Raw genomic sequence first — 21,927 nt, 5'->3', positions numbered from 1 at the left:
AAAACGACCTTCTATTGATGTATTTTGAGAGGTTCCAAATTACAGTGCATAACAAATCATACAGCAAAATGCCACCACAGCACAGTTTTTGAAAGATGGCTATTAACTCCTAATGCCTTGTGCTAAATCAATAGTCAATAACGCCAATGACCCTAACATATACAGCTGGAGCATTTTTTCTCTCTTTAAGGCAGCTTCAGCTTAGAAGCTCTATGAACGTAATACATTCATCATCCCCCTTCCTCATTTTTATCACAACAGTCCATTTTTCTAATCACTTATTAATGGTTTGTCAGTCTCCAGAATCTCTCAGGAAACAGTGGCACCATGTCTGCTCTCTCCAAAAGGATTTTCAAATTTCTGTTTGTTCCTCCCTTATAAGAATTTGAAATTTTCTATCTGGCCCATAAATGTGATAATCAGCATTTTAAAATCATCCTGGATGTCAGACAGAACTAGCAACTAATGGGCAACTGTTAGCACCACAGCCTTATAAGGAGATATCAGAGTATTTCTGGTTCCGGAATTCTTAACAGTGAATCATTATCTAACAAATACCACAAGTTAGAAGTGAAATCTACCCCCCCCCTCCACACACACTCCTATCACTTTCACTGGCATGACTCACAGTCTTCTGGAACAAGCGTGTATGTACTAGTTGGCAAAGCAGAATGGAATTGTACGTTCATACAAAGTCTGACAACATTCGACAAGGGTGCTTCCAGAATGAGGTTTCCTAAAGCTCAGCGACAGCCACAAGCGTTACAGAATATCTCGCAATCCAGATGGCACACTGGGAAGAGCCACCAAAATCTCAGTGGGTGGCAATGCTCGAATATAACAAGATATCTTCTCCTGCGTTTCCTGGTTAATTCAAATGCACTGACTAAGCCATTTGGGGGGACAGGGCAAAACTGCTGCTGGGAAACATAAATCCCTAAAACTTGTTAGCATAGAATCAGACTGGAGTGGAGAGGACTGCTACTAGTCTAGGGAAGAGTGTTGTGCCGAGGCAGAAATGAGATGTGATACTATTCAAGCAAACAGCTATCACATGGAGTTTCTTATAGTAAATAGCAGTTGCAGACTCCCACCCAGTCCTGAATGGGACCATGGTGGAGGTAAAGTTTAAAGCCCTCCCCTGCCCATATCATAGTCTCCTGAGTGCAACAGTCGCAATAATTCCCAGATCAGTGTGCAAAATCTCCAAGGGAGTCTAGCAATAGGAAGCAGTGGCAATGACCGCTCCCCACTTAAAACGGGGGGCGCCTTTTGCGTGGACGCGTGCAGCCCTGGATCTGGAGTGGCCCCATCAGCATAGGCTTTGCCTTCCCCCAGGTGGGATACCTGGAGGTCCCCGCCTACCCCAGCGAGTTGTCCAATCCCACCTGGGGGAAGTGTTGCCAGGGAAACCAGGCCAGGTAAGGGGAGGGATTACCTGCCCACACAATAGAGGGTGGATCTTAATTGTTAATCCTCACTTGGCTCCAGAGCTTCTCCCACCCTACCCACCCTCAGTTAATTTCTTCTTTTGCAGGTTAATTTTTTTTTTTTTCATAGGTTTTGCAGGTTAACCTGTCTCCACAGGTATGCGGGCGCTGCTACGATAAGGTCGCTGTTAAAGGGCCGGAAAGGAATTTCCCTGCATTGGCAGGTTTCGCCTTTCCCGTAGCAAAACGTCACAACTTTGGCGGTATCAGGCCTTGGGCGGAATCCTTTAGTCCATCTTCCTCTTTGCGGCGGCGATACCAGGGTTCCCCGTTAAAGGGGTTTTTGAAGGGAGGCTTTGGCCGTACGCCGAAAGGTCGTCATTGCTCTCCCCTGCGGCGGCGTAACGGGGGCGGCTATCTCTGCTTGAACATATGTTCTCCAGAGCCGGCCCATCCCCCACACACACACTGGATAACCCTGATGCTCCCTAGGTCCCCGGCTGGGGACTAGGGAGGGAGAACGCCCAATGCCTGAGCCAAGGTCTACCCACATTTGAAATTTAATAAAGTTGTGGCCAATTTAATCCCATAGCACGTTGTCTAGAGTCGTTATTCCACATGACGGGGGGACCACTCGGGATCTGGGGACTCCGCCTGTCCACGCAATAAGGTTCCTTGCCATGGTGTGGAGGAATGAAGAGACGCTATTTCATTCTCAACCCTTGCTATTTATTATTTACTGCTGCTGCTGCTGCTGCTGCTGCTGTCACCATCTGACACATCTAACAACTTGTATATTACTGTGCGATATATTTCAAAGGCACTCCTAGCTCTCGTTGTATGTACACACACACACACACACACACACACACACACACCCTACATCAAACAGAGTACCTTATACAGTTCCTGGTTGGACGCCACTCGCACTTTCTTTCTGTCACATATAGATGCAGGTGAGGTTTAATACCCCGATGTTTCAGCAGAGCCAGTCCAGTTGTTTTGTAGCAAAGGGAGTACTGATCACCCCAGCCTTAACTTTATTCTCTTAGACCTCCATTCATTGCCTTGGAGTCAATTTGCCAGCAGTTCTTCTCCAGCAGCAGGAAAGGTCATATGCTTGCAAATATAACCTATGACAAATGCTTGGGATACTTTATGCTCAGACCAGTGTAAACCTAAAACCTGTTGCTCGAGGCTTAGATGATAACCTGATCTGCCGTCACTGTCTACCTTGCTGTGAGGGACAGCCCAGTCTGAGTGACACATTCTGTTCAAACTGCAGCCATCAGTTACAGGCTGTGGTCACAAAGGGATGTCAGGTGGCCTTCGTTTTATATGATAAAACACAATTTGCTATAGTTTTAATTTTCTTGATAGTCGGTAAACTAGAATCTGGGGCAAGGAACTAGGAATCATGCCCCCCAAATGCAACTATTTTTCATCTATGAGTATGAGCTCCCCATCTGTGAGGGGAGTATTCTCCCAACTGGTGCTGCCCAAATTCCCATCAGTCAAAGCTAGAAAAGCCACGCTAGCAGAGGATGATGGGAGTTGTAGTAAAAAAAATCTGGATGGCACCAGGCTGGGGAAGGCAGTTGCAGCATGTGCATGTTTGTCCCATTTCTCCCCTTATTTGTTATCAATGCTTCCACGTTTCCTCCCCTCTCTTTGTGATCCCTCTGTTGAACATTTCTACTGTAAGCTCTTTGGGGAAAGTAGCTATATTTACTGTGTAAAGCAGCCTTTCTCAACCTGTGGGTCCGCAGATGTTGCTGAATTACAACTCCCATCACCCCTAGCTAGCAAGGCCAGAGCTCAGGGATGATGGGAGTTGTAGTCCAACAACATCTGGGGACCCACAGGTTGAGAACCGCTAGTGCATAGAAAAGATTTAAATCAGAGGGGTTTTGCTGACAAAGAATCAAAATTTCAGACAGAAATATTGAATAAAGATTATAAGAATTTAGCAGAAATGTATAAGATATTACTGGAATGGTGTACGAAGGATGAGGAGGTAAAATCAGTTATGATCGACTGGGCCAAAGATATAGGGCATAATATTCAAATGGAGGATTGGGAAAGACTTTGGAAAGATGGTTTAAGATTCACTGCATGCACAGTTATAAAAGAAAATGTTATGAAAATGATGTACCAATGGTGTGTAACACCTGTGAAGTCAGCAAAAATGTATAAGATAAGTAACAAATGTTGGAAATGTAAAGAAAAAGAAGGTACCTTTTTCATATGTGGTGGGAATGTAAGAAGGTAAAATGCTTTGGGAAATGATTTATAATGAATTGAAGAAAATGTTGAAATATACATTTGTTAAGAAACCAGAAGCATTTTTACTAGGCATTACAGGTAATGAGATAAATAAGAAAAAGAAGAAGTTATTTTTATATGCAGTGACAGCAGCAAGAATATTGATGGCCCAGAAATGGAAACAGGAGAAATTACCTACGATAGAAGAATGGAGAACTAAAATGATGGATTATGCAGAACTGGACAGAATGACAGGAAGGATCCGGAATCGATGAGATCAAAGATTTACAGAAGATTGGGAAAAGTTTATCCAATATATGCAAAAACTGAGTGATAATAAAATTACGTTTGTAAGCTTTAATGAAGCTCTGTGAGGGGAAAGGGTTAAAAGGGTAGAAATGTGTAAAAAGTAACAATAGGAAGGCATGGCAGACAAATTGAGGGAAGTCAAAAAAGAGAAGTAAGATGTAATTAAGATGTATGGAACGTATAAATTTGTTTTTGTATTTGCAAACTAATAAAAATATAATATATTTTAAAAAAGAGAACCGCTAGTGCAAAGTGTTGTGTACAACGCCAAACATTCCTATGAGTATTGACTATTACGGCTGATGGGAACTGGAGTCCCACCACATCTGGAGGAGCATCAGTGCCCCACCCCTTCTATAAATGGTGAATGATCAAAATAAACACTGAAATTGAACTGGTTCATTCATGTGCACACAATTCTTGAATTGACTTGTTGCTTGCAAGTATTTACCTGGCAAAATATGTTTACATCATAATTGGAAGCCAGGGGCCACAATAAAATAAAATACTTGCATTCTACACAAACTGCTCCATGCAATATGGCACATGTAGTAGAATGGTCCAGCAGGATACCATAGTCGATGGTATCCTTGCCCACCAGGTCAGTCCCTTCATCCAATCTCAAACCATGGATGAGTGAAATTTCATGAATATATCTGGCACTGAATAATAGAGCAATCAAAGTGGAGGGTGCTAGCAGTGGCAGAACTAGCTAATATGGTGCCCTGTGCAAAGCCCAAAATTTGGTGCCCATTGCCTTCGTGCTGCCTTCCCAAAGCAGGGTAAGTAGGTGCTGGGGTTTGGGAAAGAGGTTCAAGGGCTCTGGCAGGATCCTAGAGCCCTCCCACCTCCTTCCCAATGCTGGGAAAGTGTTAACTAGGCTTTGGGAAGGAGGAAGGAGGACTCAAAACCCTATCAGAGCCTCGAACATTCTTCTGAAAGCCTGGCACACTGGCTGACACAGCCCAAATCTGCCAAGGGACATGAGACTTTATGGTAAAGCAGAAAGTAGAACCATATGCAAGCACGTGGCATCTTATGATGGAATCCTACTCCCCTGGGCTGTACAGTCACTGAGATTTTTAAAAAGCCACTTCTCTTCCCTTCAACACTTCTCAGGCACATATGAAAAAATCTGAATCACTCTAGGCATAACCCAACATAAACTGTAAAGCAATATCAGAAGGTCTTCTGCAATCCATGTCAAGGGACATTGAACTAGGAAACATCTACAGCATAACAATATCAGGCATGACCCACACCCCAGCTGTCACCTGGGACAAAACTTGTCATTCCTCCCCATCGCCAACCCAGGAAATGATTTGGATGATAACGTGGCAAAGGATCTCTGCGTCCTTAAAGAAGGTGGATAATTACCGCAAAGGAAGTGCTCACATTTTGTGGCTGGAAGGGGCAGGCTGCAGGCAGCTGCTGCAAAAATCACCAGCCAATTCCCTGCTGCTCTCCTCCTCTTCCATTTCTCCACTTTCTGTGCCCAGCAGAATGCCTGTTGCATTTCTTCCGGAGGCACGAAAGAGCAGAAGCAATTCCTACTCTACCCCAAAAGGCTCACTTACCTGGAAGGAGAGATGCAGGCAGGTGCGATCCAACTCACAGGCAAACACTTTCCCAACACTGGCAGCTTCCTTCCAATCCAGATGTTTAGAAAGCTTGTATGAATTTAACATTGTTTTAACTTTCTGTATGTTTTAAATGGCGATTGTCATTTTGTTAGTGACAACTTTATTGTTTTATCTTTTTTGTAAACCATTTTGAGGGTTTTGCTACAATCAAGTGGTATATAAATTTTATGAAAGAAATAAACAATCCCATTACATACTAACAAAGCACTGGCATAGTGTCCAATGGATGAATACTATAGATTGTAGTAAAAATTAAAACAATAAAAGATGCTAATAGACACAATCCTTTTCAAACAATACAGGCAATTTTACCATGCTTATAAATTAGAATTCTCTCTCCTTGGTGTAAATTTGATTTAGAATTAATTTTAATACATCAGCGGCATCTACAACCTATTTTTGACTGCAAATTGGCAAAGATAGAAACAAAACCACAGGATATAACACAAGGTGGAACGGTCTCCCTTGGGAGGTTGTGGACTCTCTGTTGGAGGTTTTTAAGCAGAGGTTGGATGGTCCTCTGCCATGGACAGTGGCATAGCGTGGGGGGTGCAGGGGGGCGGCCGCACCAGGCGCAACATCTGGGGGGGGCACGCTCGCCACCTCCAGAGTCGCCGAAGAGCCTCGGGCGCAGGCTGTAGCAGAGCCCCATGTCTCGCAGAACCGACGAGCTGTGTGTGCGTCCGGGCTGAAGGCGTCTGGCAGGCAGCGGCTCTCAGCGCTCGCCGCGGTCCCCGCGCATCAGGGCCGCGGAGGGCGCGCCAGGCAGCCCCTCCTCACAGCCCCGCCGCCGCCGCCGCCGCTGCAGCTGCTGGGCCATGTTGCATTTTCCTCGCCTCTCTGCCCTCCTCCTCCTCCGGGCAAGCGGCGTCGTTTGGGCGGCAGCGCCAGCGGCAACTCGCCTCAGATCACCTGACACGGACCCGCCGCCACCGCCGTGGCTACCTTACCGTAAATACCCCAGCCCAGGCAGCAGCAAGAAGAAGCTGGCAGCGGCGGCAGGTTAGGGGTTAGGGGCGCAAATTACTTGCCTTGCCCCGGGTGCTGACAACCCACGCTACGCTGCTGGCCATGGGAGTTCCTGCATTGCAGGGGGTTGGACCAAATGACCCTTAGGATCTCTTCTAACTCTACAATTCTATGATTCTAAGGTATATTAAAAGGGCAAAAATCATGAACTTTCCTTATCTGTAAGCCCACCACAGATACGTTTTAGAAACTTCAGAGATTTAGGGTACAGTCCCACATACTGGAAGTGTGTGTGTGTGTGTGTGTGTGTGTGTGTGTGTGTGTGTGTATTCTGGATTCTCCCCATCACTGTAAACTTAGTTCAATTTGCACAGCACTTCCCCTTCCTCTCATCTTCCTGTGCACCCCCAAAAACTGCTCTGGAGGGCCCTATGGAGCATATTTTGAGGGTGCCCAGGGGGCAGCAGGGGAGAGGAGAGGTGAGTGAAGCTCCATTGCTGAGCTAACCACAGCACTTGATACGACCCCTCTGTCCTTTTGTGAAATGCCCTTGTTTTAAGTGTGGCCCTCCTCTTCAAATCACCTTTGTAAATGTCTGCTCCTTCAGTAGCTTCATCACAGGTTGTCTCCTCAGTTTTAGCAGTTAATGCAAGCTAGAAAACATGTCACAATCTATAGTGCCACCTAGTTTCCAGTCTAAAAGGTTGTGTGTGTGTCCTTCCCCCTCAGTCATGTCATAGTGTTCTCTCTGCTTTCACACAGCATATCGGAAGGGGCGGGGGGGGGGGCATGTTTCCATACTACAAAGTCATACCCTTTTATTGTTCTCTTCTTCTTGTGCCTTTCTAAACTCATGCTCTAAGGAACAGTCTATATCATTGAAGAGTCCCACGTCATCACAGTTCTTTAGGAACCGGGTTGGTGTCGGAGTTTGGTCTGAGGAGAAATATCAAAAGGAACTGCAGTGGGTATTTTTTCCAGTTAAGAACAAGGTATTGTAACATAATATATTTCAGCATATTAATATAACAAGATGCAAAACCAACGCAGAGAAGCCATTGTTATTTTGTGTACATTGTACCAGAGGCAACTCCCATAAAGTGTTTTTTTAAAAAAAAGGTTTTTAAAAGTATAAGACAAATAGATCTATTTGTATGTGTATATATATATATATATATATGCTTTTGTAGATTTTCACGGGTACAGGAATGCAGGTTTTGGTGTCCTCGGGTGTCTTCCCGTGTAAAAGTTGGGGTGTCTAGGCGACGTTTCGACGAGGTCTCACTCGTCATCTTCAGGCTGGTGCTTTCGGCTTCTTGTTACTGGAACAGAGCAGGATCTCAGTGTTTGAGTTCCTATAAATACTGTAGAGGGGGTGTGGTGTATAGCCTCCAATGTTCTGGGCAGAGAGGAAGTTCCGAGGCTAGTGTGCCTTTTCTTCTTTTGTTCCTTAATTACTTGAGAGATATCTTGAGTGATTTCTTGAGTGATATCCTGAGTACCACTTAGGTGGGTCATTAGGTGTGGATTAGTTGTTAAAGTCTTTGTGTCTTGACCTCTTGAACTTTGTGAAGAGTTTTCCTGAGAAGATGGCTGTACAACTAAGTACAGTACAGCCATCTTCATAGATTGCACAACTAAGTACAGTACAGCCATCTTCTCAGGAAAACTCTTCACAAAGTTCAAGAGGTCAAGACACAAAGACTTTAACAACTAATCCACACCTAATGACCCACCTAAGTGGTACTCAGGATATCACTCAAGAAATCACTCAAGATATCTCTCAAGTAATTAAGGAACAAAAGAAGAAAAGGCACACTAGCCTGGGAACTTCCTCTCTGCCCAGAACATTGGAGGCTATACACCACACCCCCTCTACAGTATTTATAGGAACTCAAACACTGAGATCCTGCTCTGTTCCAGTAACAAGAAGCCGAAAGCACCAGCCTGAAGATGACGAGTGAGACCTCGTCGAAACGTCGCCTAGACACCCCAACTTTTACACGGGAAGACACCCGAGGACACCAAAACCTGCATATATATATATATATATAGTGCTTCCCCAATCCCTAAACTAAAATACAAAAGGAGGCTATCCTTAAAAGATGGCGAAGAAAGCTGTATCCTTTATTTTTGTTTCTATTTCTTAATATGTTTGTTCAGGTGTTACAAAGATGGAAACAAACACATGAGCGAAGGGAGCACTGTTTATGAGCATGTTAAACCCACCCTTCTCCACCCATTTCTACTGTCTTCTTCTCATGGAAGACAACTGTCTGAAATGCAGAAACTTCTGCACACATGGAAAATCAGAAAGTGTCTACAATTTTAGGAGGCTTCCCCCTTCAGGCAGACAGAAGCTGGAAGCAGTGGTGGTTGGTAACCCCATTGGGACTGGTAGGCAGGGAAGCCAAGAGCAGTCATGAACCATGGCATGCAGAACCAACTAATTACCATCCTCTTCTCTGCTCATTTCTACAAGGATAAAACTGAGACTTAAGGAGGAAAAAGCAGACAAGGCAGGTCCACCCACTAGACTTGTAAGTACGTACGAAGGCCGGGGGTGGGGTGGGGGGCTTGGAAGAATCAGTGCTAAGGCTGGTGAGGCAGTGTCCTATTTGTCCTAATGAACCGGCCTCCATAGGTTGGAAGGCAACATAAGTGGCAGGGAAGAATGAGGTGGAGCTAGCACACTCTACAGCAGCCTTTCTCAACTTTGGGTCCCCATATGTTGAGGACCCAAACTCCCATCATCCCTAGCTAGCAGGATGAACAGTCAGGGATGATGGGAGTTGTAGTCCAACAGCATCTGGGGATCCAAGGTTGAGAAAGGCTGTTCTACATACTTTCTGTACACACACTCATAGGTTTACTCATCTCTCTCTCTCTCTCTCTCTCTCTCTCTCACACACACACACACACACACACACACACACACACAATAGCACATAGGGTGTTTTACACTGGAGAAAGGAGCATTAGAAGAAAGGATTCAACATTCTCTCAAACAACCGCATCCTGGCTCTCCAAAGCTGCACTGTGGGGCTGTACTTAGCAAATATAGCATGGGAAATAAGAGCAGGAGCAGCTAGCTTAGGTTTATGTCACATGGGTGACTTTTTGTTCTGTGTGTGTACATAGCATTATGGAGAAGAAAAGAGTTTGCATCTTTCCTACCATAACTACCATATTTTTCCATGTATAAGACTAGGTTTTTCCCCTTAAAAATAATGTCCAAAATTAGGGGGTGTCTTATACATGGATAGTGCTGAGGGTGGATTTTCTTAAATCTGAGTCCCCCCAAATAGGGGGCATCTTATACATGGGGGCATCTTATAGACGGAAAAATATGGTATATCATATGTATATGTGACTTAGCTTGCGGTCTGTGGCTTGGTTCATTTTCTTGAGTTAACTGATCTGCATGTAAATTATTTTCTGCTTTCTGAGAAGCAGCCAAGTCTAGACTGCTTTGGTGATCTTTTTGGGCCTGATATCACACAAGGATGGCCCTGCTTGCTAACAAAGGACTCATATACATGAGCAATGGCTTTATACTTTATATGGCGATAAATAACTACCTGACATTCAGAAGACATCTTAAGGCAGCCCTGTTCAGGGAAGATTTCAATCTGTGATATTTTAGTGTATTTTTGGTTTCTATGGAAGCCGCCCAGAGTGGCAGCCAGATGGGCGGGGTACAAATAATAATAAATTGTTGTTGTTGTTGTTGTTGTTGTTGTTGTTGTTGTTGTTATTATTATTATACTTTTGCTTATCCTTTGCTAACCTAGTATATTCTAGTTGTTTTCAATTAAAACTGCCATCGCCCTTAGTGAGAATGTAGCCCCAAACATCTGGAAGACACTAGGTTTGTGAAGGCTGCTCTACGTGTGGTTTACCTTTGAAGGTAACTCGGAAACTACATCTAATTCAGAATGCTGCAGCTACACTGGTGACTGGGAGCGGCCACCGAGACCACATAACACTGGTCTTGAAAGACCTACATTGGCTCCCAGTACATTTCCAAGCATAATTCAAAGTGTTGGTGCTGACCTTTAAAGCCCTAAACGGCCTCCGCCCAGTATACCTGAAGGAGCATCTCCATTCTAAATTCTCCATTCTAAATTCTGAGTTATACGAGCAATTTTGTCCTGGACGAAAGAGTGCTGTACAATGCTTAACACCACCAAAGGCTTTCAGGAAACACCTACAGCTGTAGATTGTTTGAGTGGTCCCAGAGCCTTTTATAGAAAACAAGAGATTTTCCTAACTGTTTGTAAAGAATAGCACAATTTTATATGCATATATTAAAAAGTGAACCACAGCATGCAACGTTTTTTCAAGACGGATTCTATCTTAAAGATATTTGCTTCTATGAAGGAACTCTAAACTTAACGGATCCTTAGAAAGCGGAAAGGAACTGTATTATTTCAATCATACATCAGACTTGTTAAACAAAATATGGGTTTTTAACTATTATTTGTCAGACCATTTTTTTAAAATGGTATTGCTTAGCAATAACAAACAGCTTCAGAGAATAGCTATAGATTTTCTTCTTCTTCTTCTTTTTTAAAAAATCAAAGTCTTTCAAACTAAACCATAACAAATGTGATTAATCTACAGTGTGGATATGTGACAAGCAGAGATCCAAAGGGTGTAATTTGATGCCTGATATTTAACAAAACTGTTTAGTCTGCTGTACATTTAATAACAGGAATTTGGCTTGTTCAGCTGGAGCGCTTCAGTGAAGTTATATATTAGCCATGTTTTACTTCCATGCAATGATAACAAAATCAGAGAAATAGGAGCAACACGAGTGCTGAAACAAAGGCTGCCTATCACACCACAGAGGGGTTCAGATCTCTCTCACTTTCTTTTCCTTTTTTATTTTGACAAAGTTTTTATTTCCACCGACTTGTCACATCATTACTCAAGTGTATTAGACAATCTGTGTCCCGGGCAGCTGGTGGGTTGTGGGGGGTTGCCTTAATACCCCAGAAAACACGAGCATAGAAGGATTAGATTGCATGTAGCAGAATTGCTTTACTGCACAGTTAACCAAAAACACACTAAAACCCATAGCCAACTTGAATGAACTTTATTTTTACCTGTTGTTTACAATCATGATCTTAAGGGATTAAGGCCCTGACAGTGCCAGTTGAAGGGGTGTGTAATATGTATCTGCATTTAACATTTCTGGAATGTTTTATACTGTTGTGGGTGGATAACATGGTCCCAGCTGAAATAGAAAGTTTCTACTCATCAAGCTAAGCATCTGAAGACTCCTCAGCTGTGCACCAGATTGATCAGTGAGCATGAAAGCTGACATAGTCTTGTCATCTTGTTTCCTAGCAGGGTAACATTATTCAGATATAGGGAACCTTTTACCCTCCATATATTGATGGACCACAACTCCCATTATCCCTGACCACTGGTCATGTTGGTGCTCACCAGGTTTCCTATTCCTAAATAGGAATAGTCTAAATAGTCCCAGGAGCCTAAAGTACTAAGGATACAATTGCCATGGTGATGCTACCAAAACAAGAACAAAACCACCAGCCTGTTGGTAGAAGGCATTCTTCCTCCCTGTTGCACTGCCTATGAGCCATCATCACATGGAATGTGGGTAACCGGTGATGAGTTTTCATGTCACTGGTTGCAACTGGTAGTGCCAGGGCCATTTAGAATTTGATATGCCCAATCTTTGTGGTTAATGCTTCCAGGCTAGACAGACGATGGGAGGCCCTGACTAAATCAATGTTTTTTACCTTCTGGTCCCTAGCACAACTTCTAATCTAAAGCCCACCTACACTCGGCGTCTATTAGGCACTCACTCTTCCAAGCTGAAACAAAGGCAAAGGACTCTGTGACAATCTCCCCTGCAGTGTCAACAGTAAGAGTAGGTTTGGCATGGCACTTTCCTTTACGATGCAGTTCTGCTGCAGAAGCCAAGACACAGGGAAATGGTTATGAACCATTGAAATGCCTAAATGAAAGCTTCCGCCAGAGCTATTATTCACATGGAGTGGAAGAGCCCTTAAGCCCTTTTCGAGGGGCTTGGCTCATATGGGAGTTCCAGGCTATGGCAAAGGGATGGCCGTAGGAAGCAGGATTCTGGCACTGGGGGCACCCATATGTTTTGGACTACAACTCCCATCAACTTCACTCAAGTCCAATGGTCAAGGTTAATGTGAATTGTAGCTTGAATCTTCTAGAAGTCTGAGGGAAGGCTGCTCTATCCCAGCCAGATGGGCGGAGCATAAATGTTGTTGTTGTTGTTGTTGTTGTTGTTGTTGTTGTTGTTGTTGTTGTTGTATTTTCATAGAAGAATACATACCTGTTTGCCATGATTATGTAAAGAAAAATCCCCTTTTTTTGTTTGAAACTGCTTTTCACTGGTTTCTTGCTGTTCACTTCTCCCAGTATCTGATCTTAATGCATATTACTGGGAGGAGGGAGTGTGTGTGTGTGTGTGGAATAAACTGCTCCCTGGTAAGAACATAGATAATGTATGAAAAAAGTAAGGGGTGGGTGGGGGAATTTAATGAAGCTTAAGCATACTGCACCTGGGTTTGCTATGGGGCAACTATGGCTACGATTCTTTTCAAATGCAGATGACATGAAATAACTTTGCCAGAAAAACAAGGAAGGTAAGGGGGTGGAAAAGATGAATGCCTGATGGGAAAGCATGTCTAAAGGGGAAAGTCTCTCCCACTCATATATCATTTCTCTTTTTCATTAGAAAATCTTAGAATAAACCATCTAACTTTAAGGAATTTGGATTTCCTGAGGGGCTAGGTGGGTGATGAAACAGGTTTTTTTTTCACCTGACAACATCTCTGTCAGAGCAAAAACTAATGAGATGAGAGTAGAAAAAAAAATAGATGCATCCTAAATTACAGGCTGACTAACCTGATGTTAAACTAGATCAAGCAAATGTATCTTTGTTTCCTAAATACTGTACAATCCTACAGGGATGCCCTGGTTCAGTGTAATTGGCTTATTCCTCACTCAGAACACGATATATATATATATATATATATATATATATATATATATATATATGGGACGCGGGTGGCGCTGTGGGTAAAACCTCAGCGCCTAGGACTTGCCGATCGTCAGGTCGGCGGTTCGAATCCCCGTGGCGGGGTGCGCTCCCGTTGTTCGGTCCCAGCGCCTGCCAACCTAGCAGTTCGAAAGCACCCCCGGGTGCAAGTAGATAAATAGGGACCGCTTACTAGCGGGAAGGTAAACAGCGTTCCGTGTGCTGCGCTGGCTCGCCAGATGCAGCTTGTCACGCTGGCCACATGACCCGGAAGTGTCTGCGGACAGCGCTGGCTCCCAGCCTATAGAGTGAGATGAGCGCACAACCCTAGAGTCGGACACAACTGGCCCGTATGGGCAGGGGTACCTTTACCTTACACACACACACACACACACACACACAATGTAAAACTAAACATGTTTGGAAGAAAGTTCCAGAGGCCAATGGGATCAATCCCAGGAGGTGTCTAAGAATACAGCCTAAATTCTAAGCCTATTTAGGTAGTGGGGGTTGGGGACTGGGTAAGTCCTCTAACTGGGGCTGTGATTGCCTTCATTTAAAAAGGCTGACCTATGGGAAAAAGCCAGGGTGTTGCAAGAAAGGGTGAAGTGATATTGCCACTCTTCCTTTGAGCTGCTCGCACCATTCATGCCCCAGACCTGATTTGTGCTAGTTTGGGTCTTATCCAATGCTGTAGGCTAAGCTTACTGATCACTCAGCAATGGCTCAATGCATAACTAACAAACAAGATTAGAGCTGAACTCGGGGAGAAAAAAATATCCTCAAGCAAACTGTCATAGTTCAAATGTGTTTTTGCAAAAATTCTCCTAGTTTGACTTTTGTCCAGCAATTCCAATTATATTTAATGTGAGGATTTTAGATAAAAATGAAGCATAAAAGTACTGAGTATGGTGCCATTATTGCCTTTTAAAAAAATCATCAAGATGTGTGATTTTTTTTTTTTTAAAGTATCGTAAGAACTGTATTGCTGTATTGTTTTTAACACTCGATTGGGAGCCGCCCAGAGTGGCTGGGGAAACTTAGCCAGATGGGCAGGGTATAAATAATAAATTATTATTATTTTATTTTTATTATTATAAGAAGAGCACATAAGAAGACAGTGGAACGGCCTCCCTTGGGGGGAGAAGAAGAAGAAGAAGAGGAGTTTGGATTTGATATCCCGCTTTATCACTACCCGAAGGAGTCTCAAAGCGGCTAACATTCTCCTTTCCCTTCCTCCCCCACAACAAACACTCTGTGAGGTGAGTGGGGCTGAGAGACTTCAGAGTAGTGTGACTGGCCCAAGGTCACCCAGCAGCTGCATGTGGAGGAGCGGAGACGCGAACCTGGTTCCCCACATTACAAGACTACCACTCTTAACCACTACACCACACTGGCTCCACTGGGAGGTTGTAGACTCTCCTTCCTGGGAGGTTTTTAAGCAGAGGTTGGTGGCCATCTGTCATGGATGCTTTAGCTGAGATTCCTGCATTGCAGGGGGTTAGACTAGATGACCCTTATGGTCCCTTCCAACTCTACAATTCTATCATTCTATGACTGCTGGGTCAGATCAGCATCCTGTTCTCACAGTGGCCAACCAGCAGCCCACAAGCAGGGCACGAAGGCAACAACATTCCTTCCACTTGCAATTCCCAGTAGCATAGAGTTAAAACATGCCATCATGACTAGCAGCTGTTGATAGCCTTATGCTCTATGGATCTGCCAAATCTCCCTTTAAAGCAGCGGTTCTCAACCTGTGGGTCCCCAGATGTTGTTGGACTACAACTCCCATCATCCCTGAGCTCTGGCCTTGCTAGCTAGGGATGATGGGAGTTGTAGTCCAAGAACATCTGGGGACCCACAGGTTGAGAAAGGCTGCTTTAAAGTCACCCAAGTTGGTGGCCCTCATCTGGTCACAAAATCTGTAGTTTAGCCATGTGCTTTGTGAAGAAGTGCACTTCCTTTTGTTTGTCCGAATCTTCCACCGTTCATCTTTAATGTGGGCGAAGATATTTTTCTGTCCCTCAGAGTCAAATGTCAGAAGCCAAACTTTAAAATTTGAATTTTTTTTTAAAAAATGTATCCTGGAATTATTGACATTTTAAATTGCACTCAATTTTGTGAAAGCTTTAAAATTGTGGAAAGAAATGTGACTGATATGGGGACTGTTGTCATAGTACTACAGCGTGAGAGACACTTTTAAGGGCCAGAATTATCTCCGAATTCTTCCCCCGCATCCAATGGGTGACTCTCAACCGGCTCACACTTACAAACCTAGCCTTTGTGTTGTTTAAATAAATGGAAAGTACCTCATTTAGCATTGCATAAAACAGGTGCCCTATGGGATAAATGCATTAAGACATTATACCTATCGCAATTACATTTCCGTCTTCTGATGTGTATTCACCCGTGGCATTTTGGCAATACACTTGCAGCATTTATTTTACATTTAGAGGAGGTGATTCCCTAAATGGGATGAGCAATCTGAATCATCTCCCTGAAGCCAATCCTGTAACATGTACTTCACCTCATCCTCCCTTGCTTTGAATAACTTTGTACAAATGCGGCACCCAGGAAAAAGACATTCATCAGGGGAAGTGAGAAAACACAGAACCAGCAGAAAGGAATACAAGAGGGAAAACATACAAAAGATCCCTTTATAATTCAGCGGATGAGCCTCAATCCAACTCAGGAAGGGCAGTATGAGAGTCTGTGAAAACTGTTATCCCACTGCAGACGTCTTCCCAAACTCTGCTGAATTATTCTGTGAGTGTTAATGATTTTTAAAAGCCACTGACATGGCTCAGAGATTACATACTGTCTGCAGTATAAACAGTTATACAGAGTGCTTCAAGGACTTTTATTGCTTCTGGTTCCAAGCTTTTCCCTCTGCTAGTTAGGGTTTTGTGTGTTGTTGTTTTTTACAAGTGTCTATGTAACTATGCAAAATGTTCACAGATGTGCTATTGAGGACAGTCTCCACCTCTGCCAGTTCCCTCAGAGATTCTCTTTTCACCTCAGAAAACTCCTCTCTCCACAGGACTTAAAGGAATTCCTGTGCAGCAGGTGTTAGGGATGGCAAGTTGACTCCGAAGGGGTTCCATGCACACCATGCATCTCAACAACGTTGTTTTCCTCAAATAATCGCAGGAACTGTAGTTTGTTAAGGGTGCTGTGAATTGTACTTTTGTGAGGGGGTGACATACAATTCCCAGAATTCTTTGGGGGAAGCCATGGCTGTTAAAGTGGAATAAATGTGCTTTAAATGTCTGGTGCGAAGTGCAAACTGAAATGTCCACCTAGAAGCAGCTTTCAACATTCTCAGTTGTCTGATTCCACCCTCCTAGTTCAAGGTTAGACCCAAGGAAGAAAAAACCAGAGCTCTTTACAAACAAATGTTGACATCGTGAAGATGGAAAAGTTGGGACAGCCATGAGCCTCAACGCCTTGTTTCCTTTAGCCTTATTTGGGTATTCCTTCATACCTTTAAGAACTGTACAGAGGGGGAGAGCAGGGCCAATTACCCACTACTGCATCCTGCTATAATAATAATAATAATAATAATAATAATAATAATAATAATAATAATTTATTATTTAAACCCTGCCCATCTGGCTGGGTTTCCCCAGCCACTCTGGGCGGCTTCCAACAAAACACTAAAATACAATAACCTATTAAACATTAAAAGCTTCTCTAAACAGGGCTGCCTTCAGATGTCTTCTAAAAGTTTGGTAGTTATTTTTCTCTTTGACATCTGGTGGGAGGGCGTTCCACAGGGCGGGTGCCACTACCGAGAAGGCCCTCTGCCTGGTTCCCTGTAACTTAGCTTCTCCCAGCGAGGGAACCGTCAGAAGGCCCTCAGCGCTGGACCTCACCCACCATGCACTGGGAGGGGGGTTATATATTGAGGGAGTGCCTGCTGTATACAAGTAGCATCCCTTGTAAGAAGAGCCCTACCAAAGAGCCAAAGGCTCATCTTGTCCACCTAGCTCTTCTTTATCTCCACTACAATGGATACACAAAACTCCCCCTGAACTCCTTCCGATTACTCCAAGTTGCACAATGAAACTGTCATAGAATCATGAATTGTAGAGTTGGAAGGGACCCCGAGGATCATCTAGTCCAACTTCATGCAAGCAGGAACTTGCAGCTGACCTGTATGGGGATTGAATCTGCAACCTTGGCGTTATCAGCACCATGATCTAACCAGCTGAGCTCTCTAGAATCAGCCAGTCTATAAGCTTAAGCTTAAGAATTCTTCACTGACTTGTACAGTCATACTTCGGGTTGCAAATGCTGCGGGTTGTGTGTTTTTGGGTTACGGACCACGCTGAACCCGGAAGTACCGGAACGGGTTACTTCTGGGTTTCGGCGGATGCACAGATACACTAAACTGCGCTTTGCGCATGCGCAGAAGCATTGAATCGCATCACGCATGTGCACAGACGTGGCGCTGCGGGTTGCGAACGTGCCTCCCACACGGATCACGTTCGCAACCCGAGGTTCCACTGTAATCTAACTGTACCACTGAGGGCTAGGGAGGTGGGAGGATGTGGAACATGGGAAGTTTCTTTTTTGTTATTACGTCTTACTTACTGTTTTCATTTTTAGCTTCGTAAAATTATAAAAGCCAATAAAAATATATGCTTTTTTAAATAAAAAAAAAACCTGCTGCTTCTCATACAAAAAATGGGAAAAGGCAATTAGAGACAGCTGTAACATAAGAAGACCCCTTTTGGATGAGAACAAAGTTTGGTATCCCGTTTTCCACAGTGATCAACCAGATTTCTATGGGTAGACCAGTCCTCTCTTCCTGACCTTTTGCAGCAATTAGTACCCAGAGGCATGTTGCTTTCTCTAATCTTGAAGGTTTTATTTAGCCACAATGGCTATCAACCATAAAAAGCCTTATCCTCCACAAATTTTGCCTAACTGCCTTTTAATGTTCTCCAAGTTATTGGCCATCACCTGATTTTGCATAACTTAACCACACTCTGTGTTGCAGAAGAAGCAATTTCTTTCATTGTTCTGACTCTCCCATCCTTCTGCTCCATTAGATAACTCCAGGTTCTAGTATTATGAAAAAGGAAGAAAAACATCTCCCTATCTGCTTTCTCCACATCACACATAACTTTTGTAAACCTCTGTCATGTCCCGTCCCTTCCCTTCTTCAGCTTTTCCCCACACAGTGCCAGCTATATATATTGCTCAATTGCACATAGTTTGTTTCTGACTTTTTGTTTGTTTGATAACATAGCTGCAAAGGTTGGAAAATTAGAAAGTGGAGAAAACAGCACAATTTCCCATATTTATGTCTCTTGGAGGATGAAGCATGTATAGCAAAGGTACATTTGTGCAAAAAAACAAAACAAAAACATGGGAAATGGTTCAGGCTTCTTCAACACTGTACCAGTTTGTGCTGTCAAAGAACAAAACACTGGAAGAGACAACACACAACTAAGCATCACAGGGCAGGAGCAACACTTTTGATTCACAACAGAACTCCTCAAACAGGACTGTGCCTATTTAATTTATCACACACTCAGTTGGGAAAATGTGAATTAGCTGTGGTTTGCCTTTTGCATATTGAGAACATAACTAAACAACGAAATGAACATTTACCATCCAAGGTGTGACAGCATTGTGGACCAGCACCCCTCATTGTGATCCAGCACTGAGTCCTGAACATTGGGGCTAATCTGCCTCGCCTGCTGGAACCTCAAATCCAAGTCTGCCTGTGCAATTGACCAATAGCAGGCAGGATGGAAGGTGGGCCTTTCCCAAGGGGCGGGCCTAATGGAGTAGAAGGCTTCCCTTCTCCCAGGGAGAAGGGAATAAAAAGCAGGGAGAAGGGAATAAAATTCTCCTGGGGAATAAAAAGCAGCCCATCCTGGCCTTGGCGCCCAGTTATTCACCAGATCTCCCACTCTCCCTCCCTTTGTATATTGGTTTTCTTGTTTGTGCTTGACCTTGCTATGGACCTCGTTGGCTGCCGTCTTCAAGGCCAAGCAGGATCCCGCCCCCCCATCTGACCACTTGGCTTGTTGTCTGGCAGTTTTGCCTACCTCATAGCAACCATTACAACTTGGCAGTTCAGGTAAGCCTTGGTTGGAAGGGAGGTTGTAGCCTCTGCCTGCGCCTCCGAGGGAAACAGTATCCGGTTAAAGGGATCCAAGAGGAATTGCTTCCATCCTGATGCCCAGCTGGGAGCTAGGAACAAATCACTCCTCAAGACAGCGTTCTCTCAGGGGCATTCCTTTTTGACATAGGTCATAGGATGGCCCTGCTCTCAGGTTGACCCAGGTGGTTCCAGAAGTCAATGGTTATACCCAGTACCTATGCCAAACCTCTGACGCCCATAATCAGTAAAGTTATAGCCTTATTTGACCCAAATTCTAATGTGTCTTGTCTGCTTATTCCTGGTAGATGGGGCAATGGGGGTGGGGTGGGGCCTTGGCACGAAACTAATGTTTATCCTTATCCACATCAGAATTGACAACCGATTGCCTTTCCTATCTTCTTACCTGATAACATGTTATCTGTTTTCAGTGAAGGAAACTTCAAAGTCATTTCATGTTTGTGCCTGTGAATCATCAGGTGATCCTCTGTTGGAAAACGCTGTCAAGCAAACACAAAAGGAAGGAAAGATTTCGTTTCTGAATATATGTCTGGCAAAGCATTTTTGTTCTTAAGGTAACTGGTTCAGGCATTACGACAACACGGTAAGGATGTGGGAAGGGGTGGACTCCAATGATGCAATGAGTAAAATTAATCTTTACCCATCATTTAAGAGAACCTATTTTCTATAAGGATAAAGGCACACACAAATGTATTTCTCTAGTGGTGGTTGCTTTGGTGGTTAGTGGATTTTTTGGTTCTCCCTCCCCTTTCTCTATACCTTTCAAGGTGTGCTTAGACAATAGTCTATAGATATCATCATAAATACTAATAGTACTATTTCAGTGTTGGTATCAAAGCAGCCAAAATGCCACCATCAATGCACATAAAACCCATGGGAATGCCAAGGTTTGCCATAATAATTGTAAGGCCATGGAGAATCCTAAGGGGAAGGAAAAGCCCAAAACAGCTCAATGAATATTAGAATGCAGGTTATTTTGGGAAACCAGATTATGACTCCACACTGTAACATGTTGCTTCAGGAGCCACTTGTTATTACTGCACAAGATGTCACCAAAGGGCTGGAGTTATTTTATTTTAATTATTTATTAAAAGGTTTGCTCTGCTTTTCATCTCATCTGGGTCTCAAAGCAGTTTACAGAGAATAAAAACATACGCAAAATGTAAAGCATATATTCACTGGACTAGTGACAGCTGTATAGCTTAGCTACATAACTGTGTTACGTGGCTTTATTTATTTATTATTTCTATCTTGCCCTTCCTCCCACAGGATCTTTGGGGTGGTGGTAAAAGGTAAAGGGAACCCTGACCATTAGGTCAAGTCACTGACGACTCTGGGGTTGCGGCGCTCATCTCACGTTATTGGCCGAGGGAGCCAGCGTACAGCTTCTGGGACATGTGGCCAGCATGGCTAAGCTGCTTCTGGCGAACCAGAGCAGTGCACGGAAATGCCGTTTACCTTCCCACCGGAGCGGTACTTATTTTATCTACTTGCACTTTGACGTGCTTTCGAATTGCTAGGTTGGCAGGAGCAGGGACCAAGCAACGGCAGCTCACCCCATCGCAGGGATTCGAACCGCTGACCTTCTGATCAGCAATCCCTAGGCTCTGTGGTTTAACCCACAGTGCCACAGGATCTTTGGGGTGGTGGTACAGCATCCAAAATACAGTTTCTATCAGTGGTTCCCAATTAGCTAAGTACTGTGGACCTCCTGTTTTTCAAAAGCCAAGCAATGGCTTTTGAAAATGTTGGAATCTCTGTGGCAGTTTTGGTTAGGTGAATGGTGTCACCATACCCTCCAACATGTCCCAGCACAAAACCAGGATGCGTGTCTTCTGGGCTGTACTCCTGCATGAGCATGGTCCCCCAAAATGACATGCCCTGGACAGTTGATGGGTATGTGCCATGGACTCCCTGGGTGGGTTAGGCGGACCCCCTGAGGCCCGCAGGCCACCAATTGGGAACCACTAGTATATACAATAACAGCAACATCTAAAACAAAATATCCAAGCTCCAAGCAATATCAAACAGCCTTTAAAAATCCGTAATAAATGTATAAAAGACCAGATACATGTTCATACACCAGAAGATGTTATGCTACAACTATAGACTTGGTTTGTATTC

General features: G+C 43.9%; 1 protein-coding gene across 7 annotated transcripts in view; it reads right to left on the bottom strand.

Moving 5' to 3' along the window:
• CREB5 (cAMP responsive element binding protein 5) overlaps positions 1-21,927 on the bottom strand; it is a 268,057-nt gene that overhangs the window by 184,868 nt on the left and 61,262 nt on the right. For all 7 annotated transcript variants that reach the window (XM_081882227.1, XM_081882226.1, XM_081882229.1 and 4 more), the window contains exons 4-5: positions 20,189-20,282; positions 7,431-7,552 (exon numbers count right to left, since the gene is read on the bottom strand). In XM_081882227.1, the coding sequence (XP_081738353.1) occupies positions 7,431-7,552; positions 20,189-20,282 (216 nt within the window). The remainder of the gene's footprint in view (positions 1-7,430; positions 7,553-20,188; positions 20,283-21,927) is intronic.

Source organism: Podarcis erhardii (genome assembly GCF_964252035.2).
Source record: "Podarcis erhardii genome assembly, chromosome: 12".
NCBI classification, from domain to species: Eukaryota; Metazoa; Chordata; class Lepidosauria; order Squamata; family Lacertidae; genus Podarcis; species Podarcis erhardii.
The sequence above is the reverse complement of the archived record's forward strand: the minus strand, read 5'-3'. Positions and strand labels throughout refer to the sequence as shown.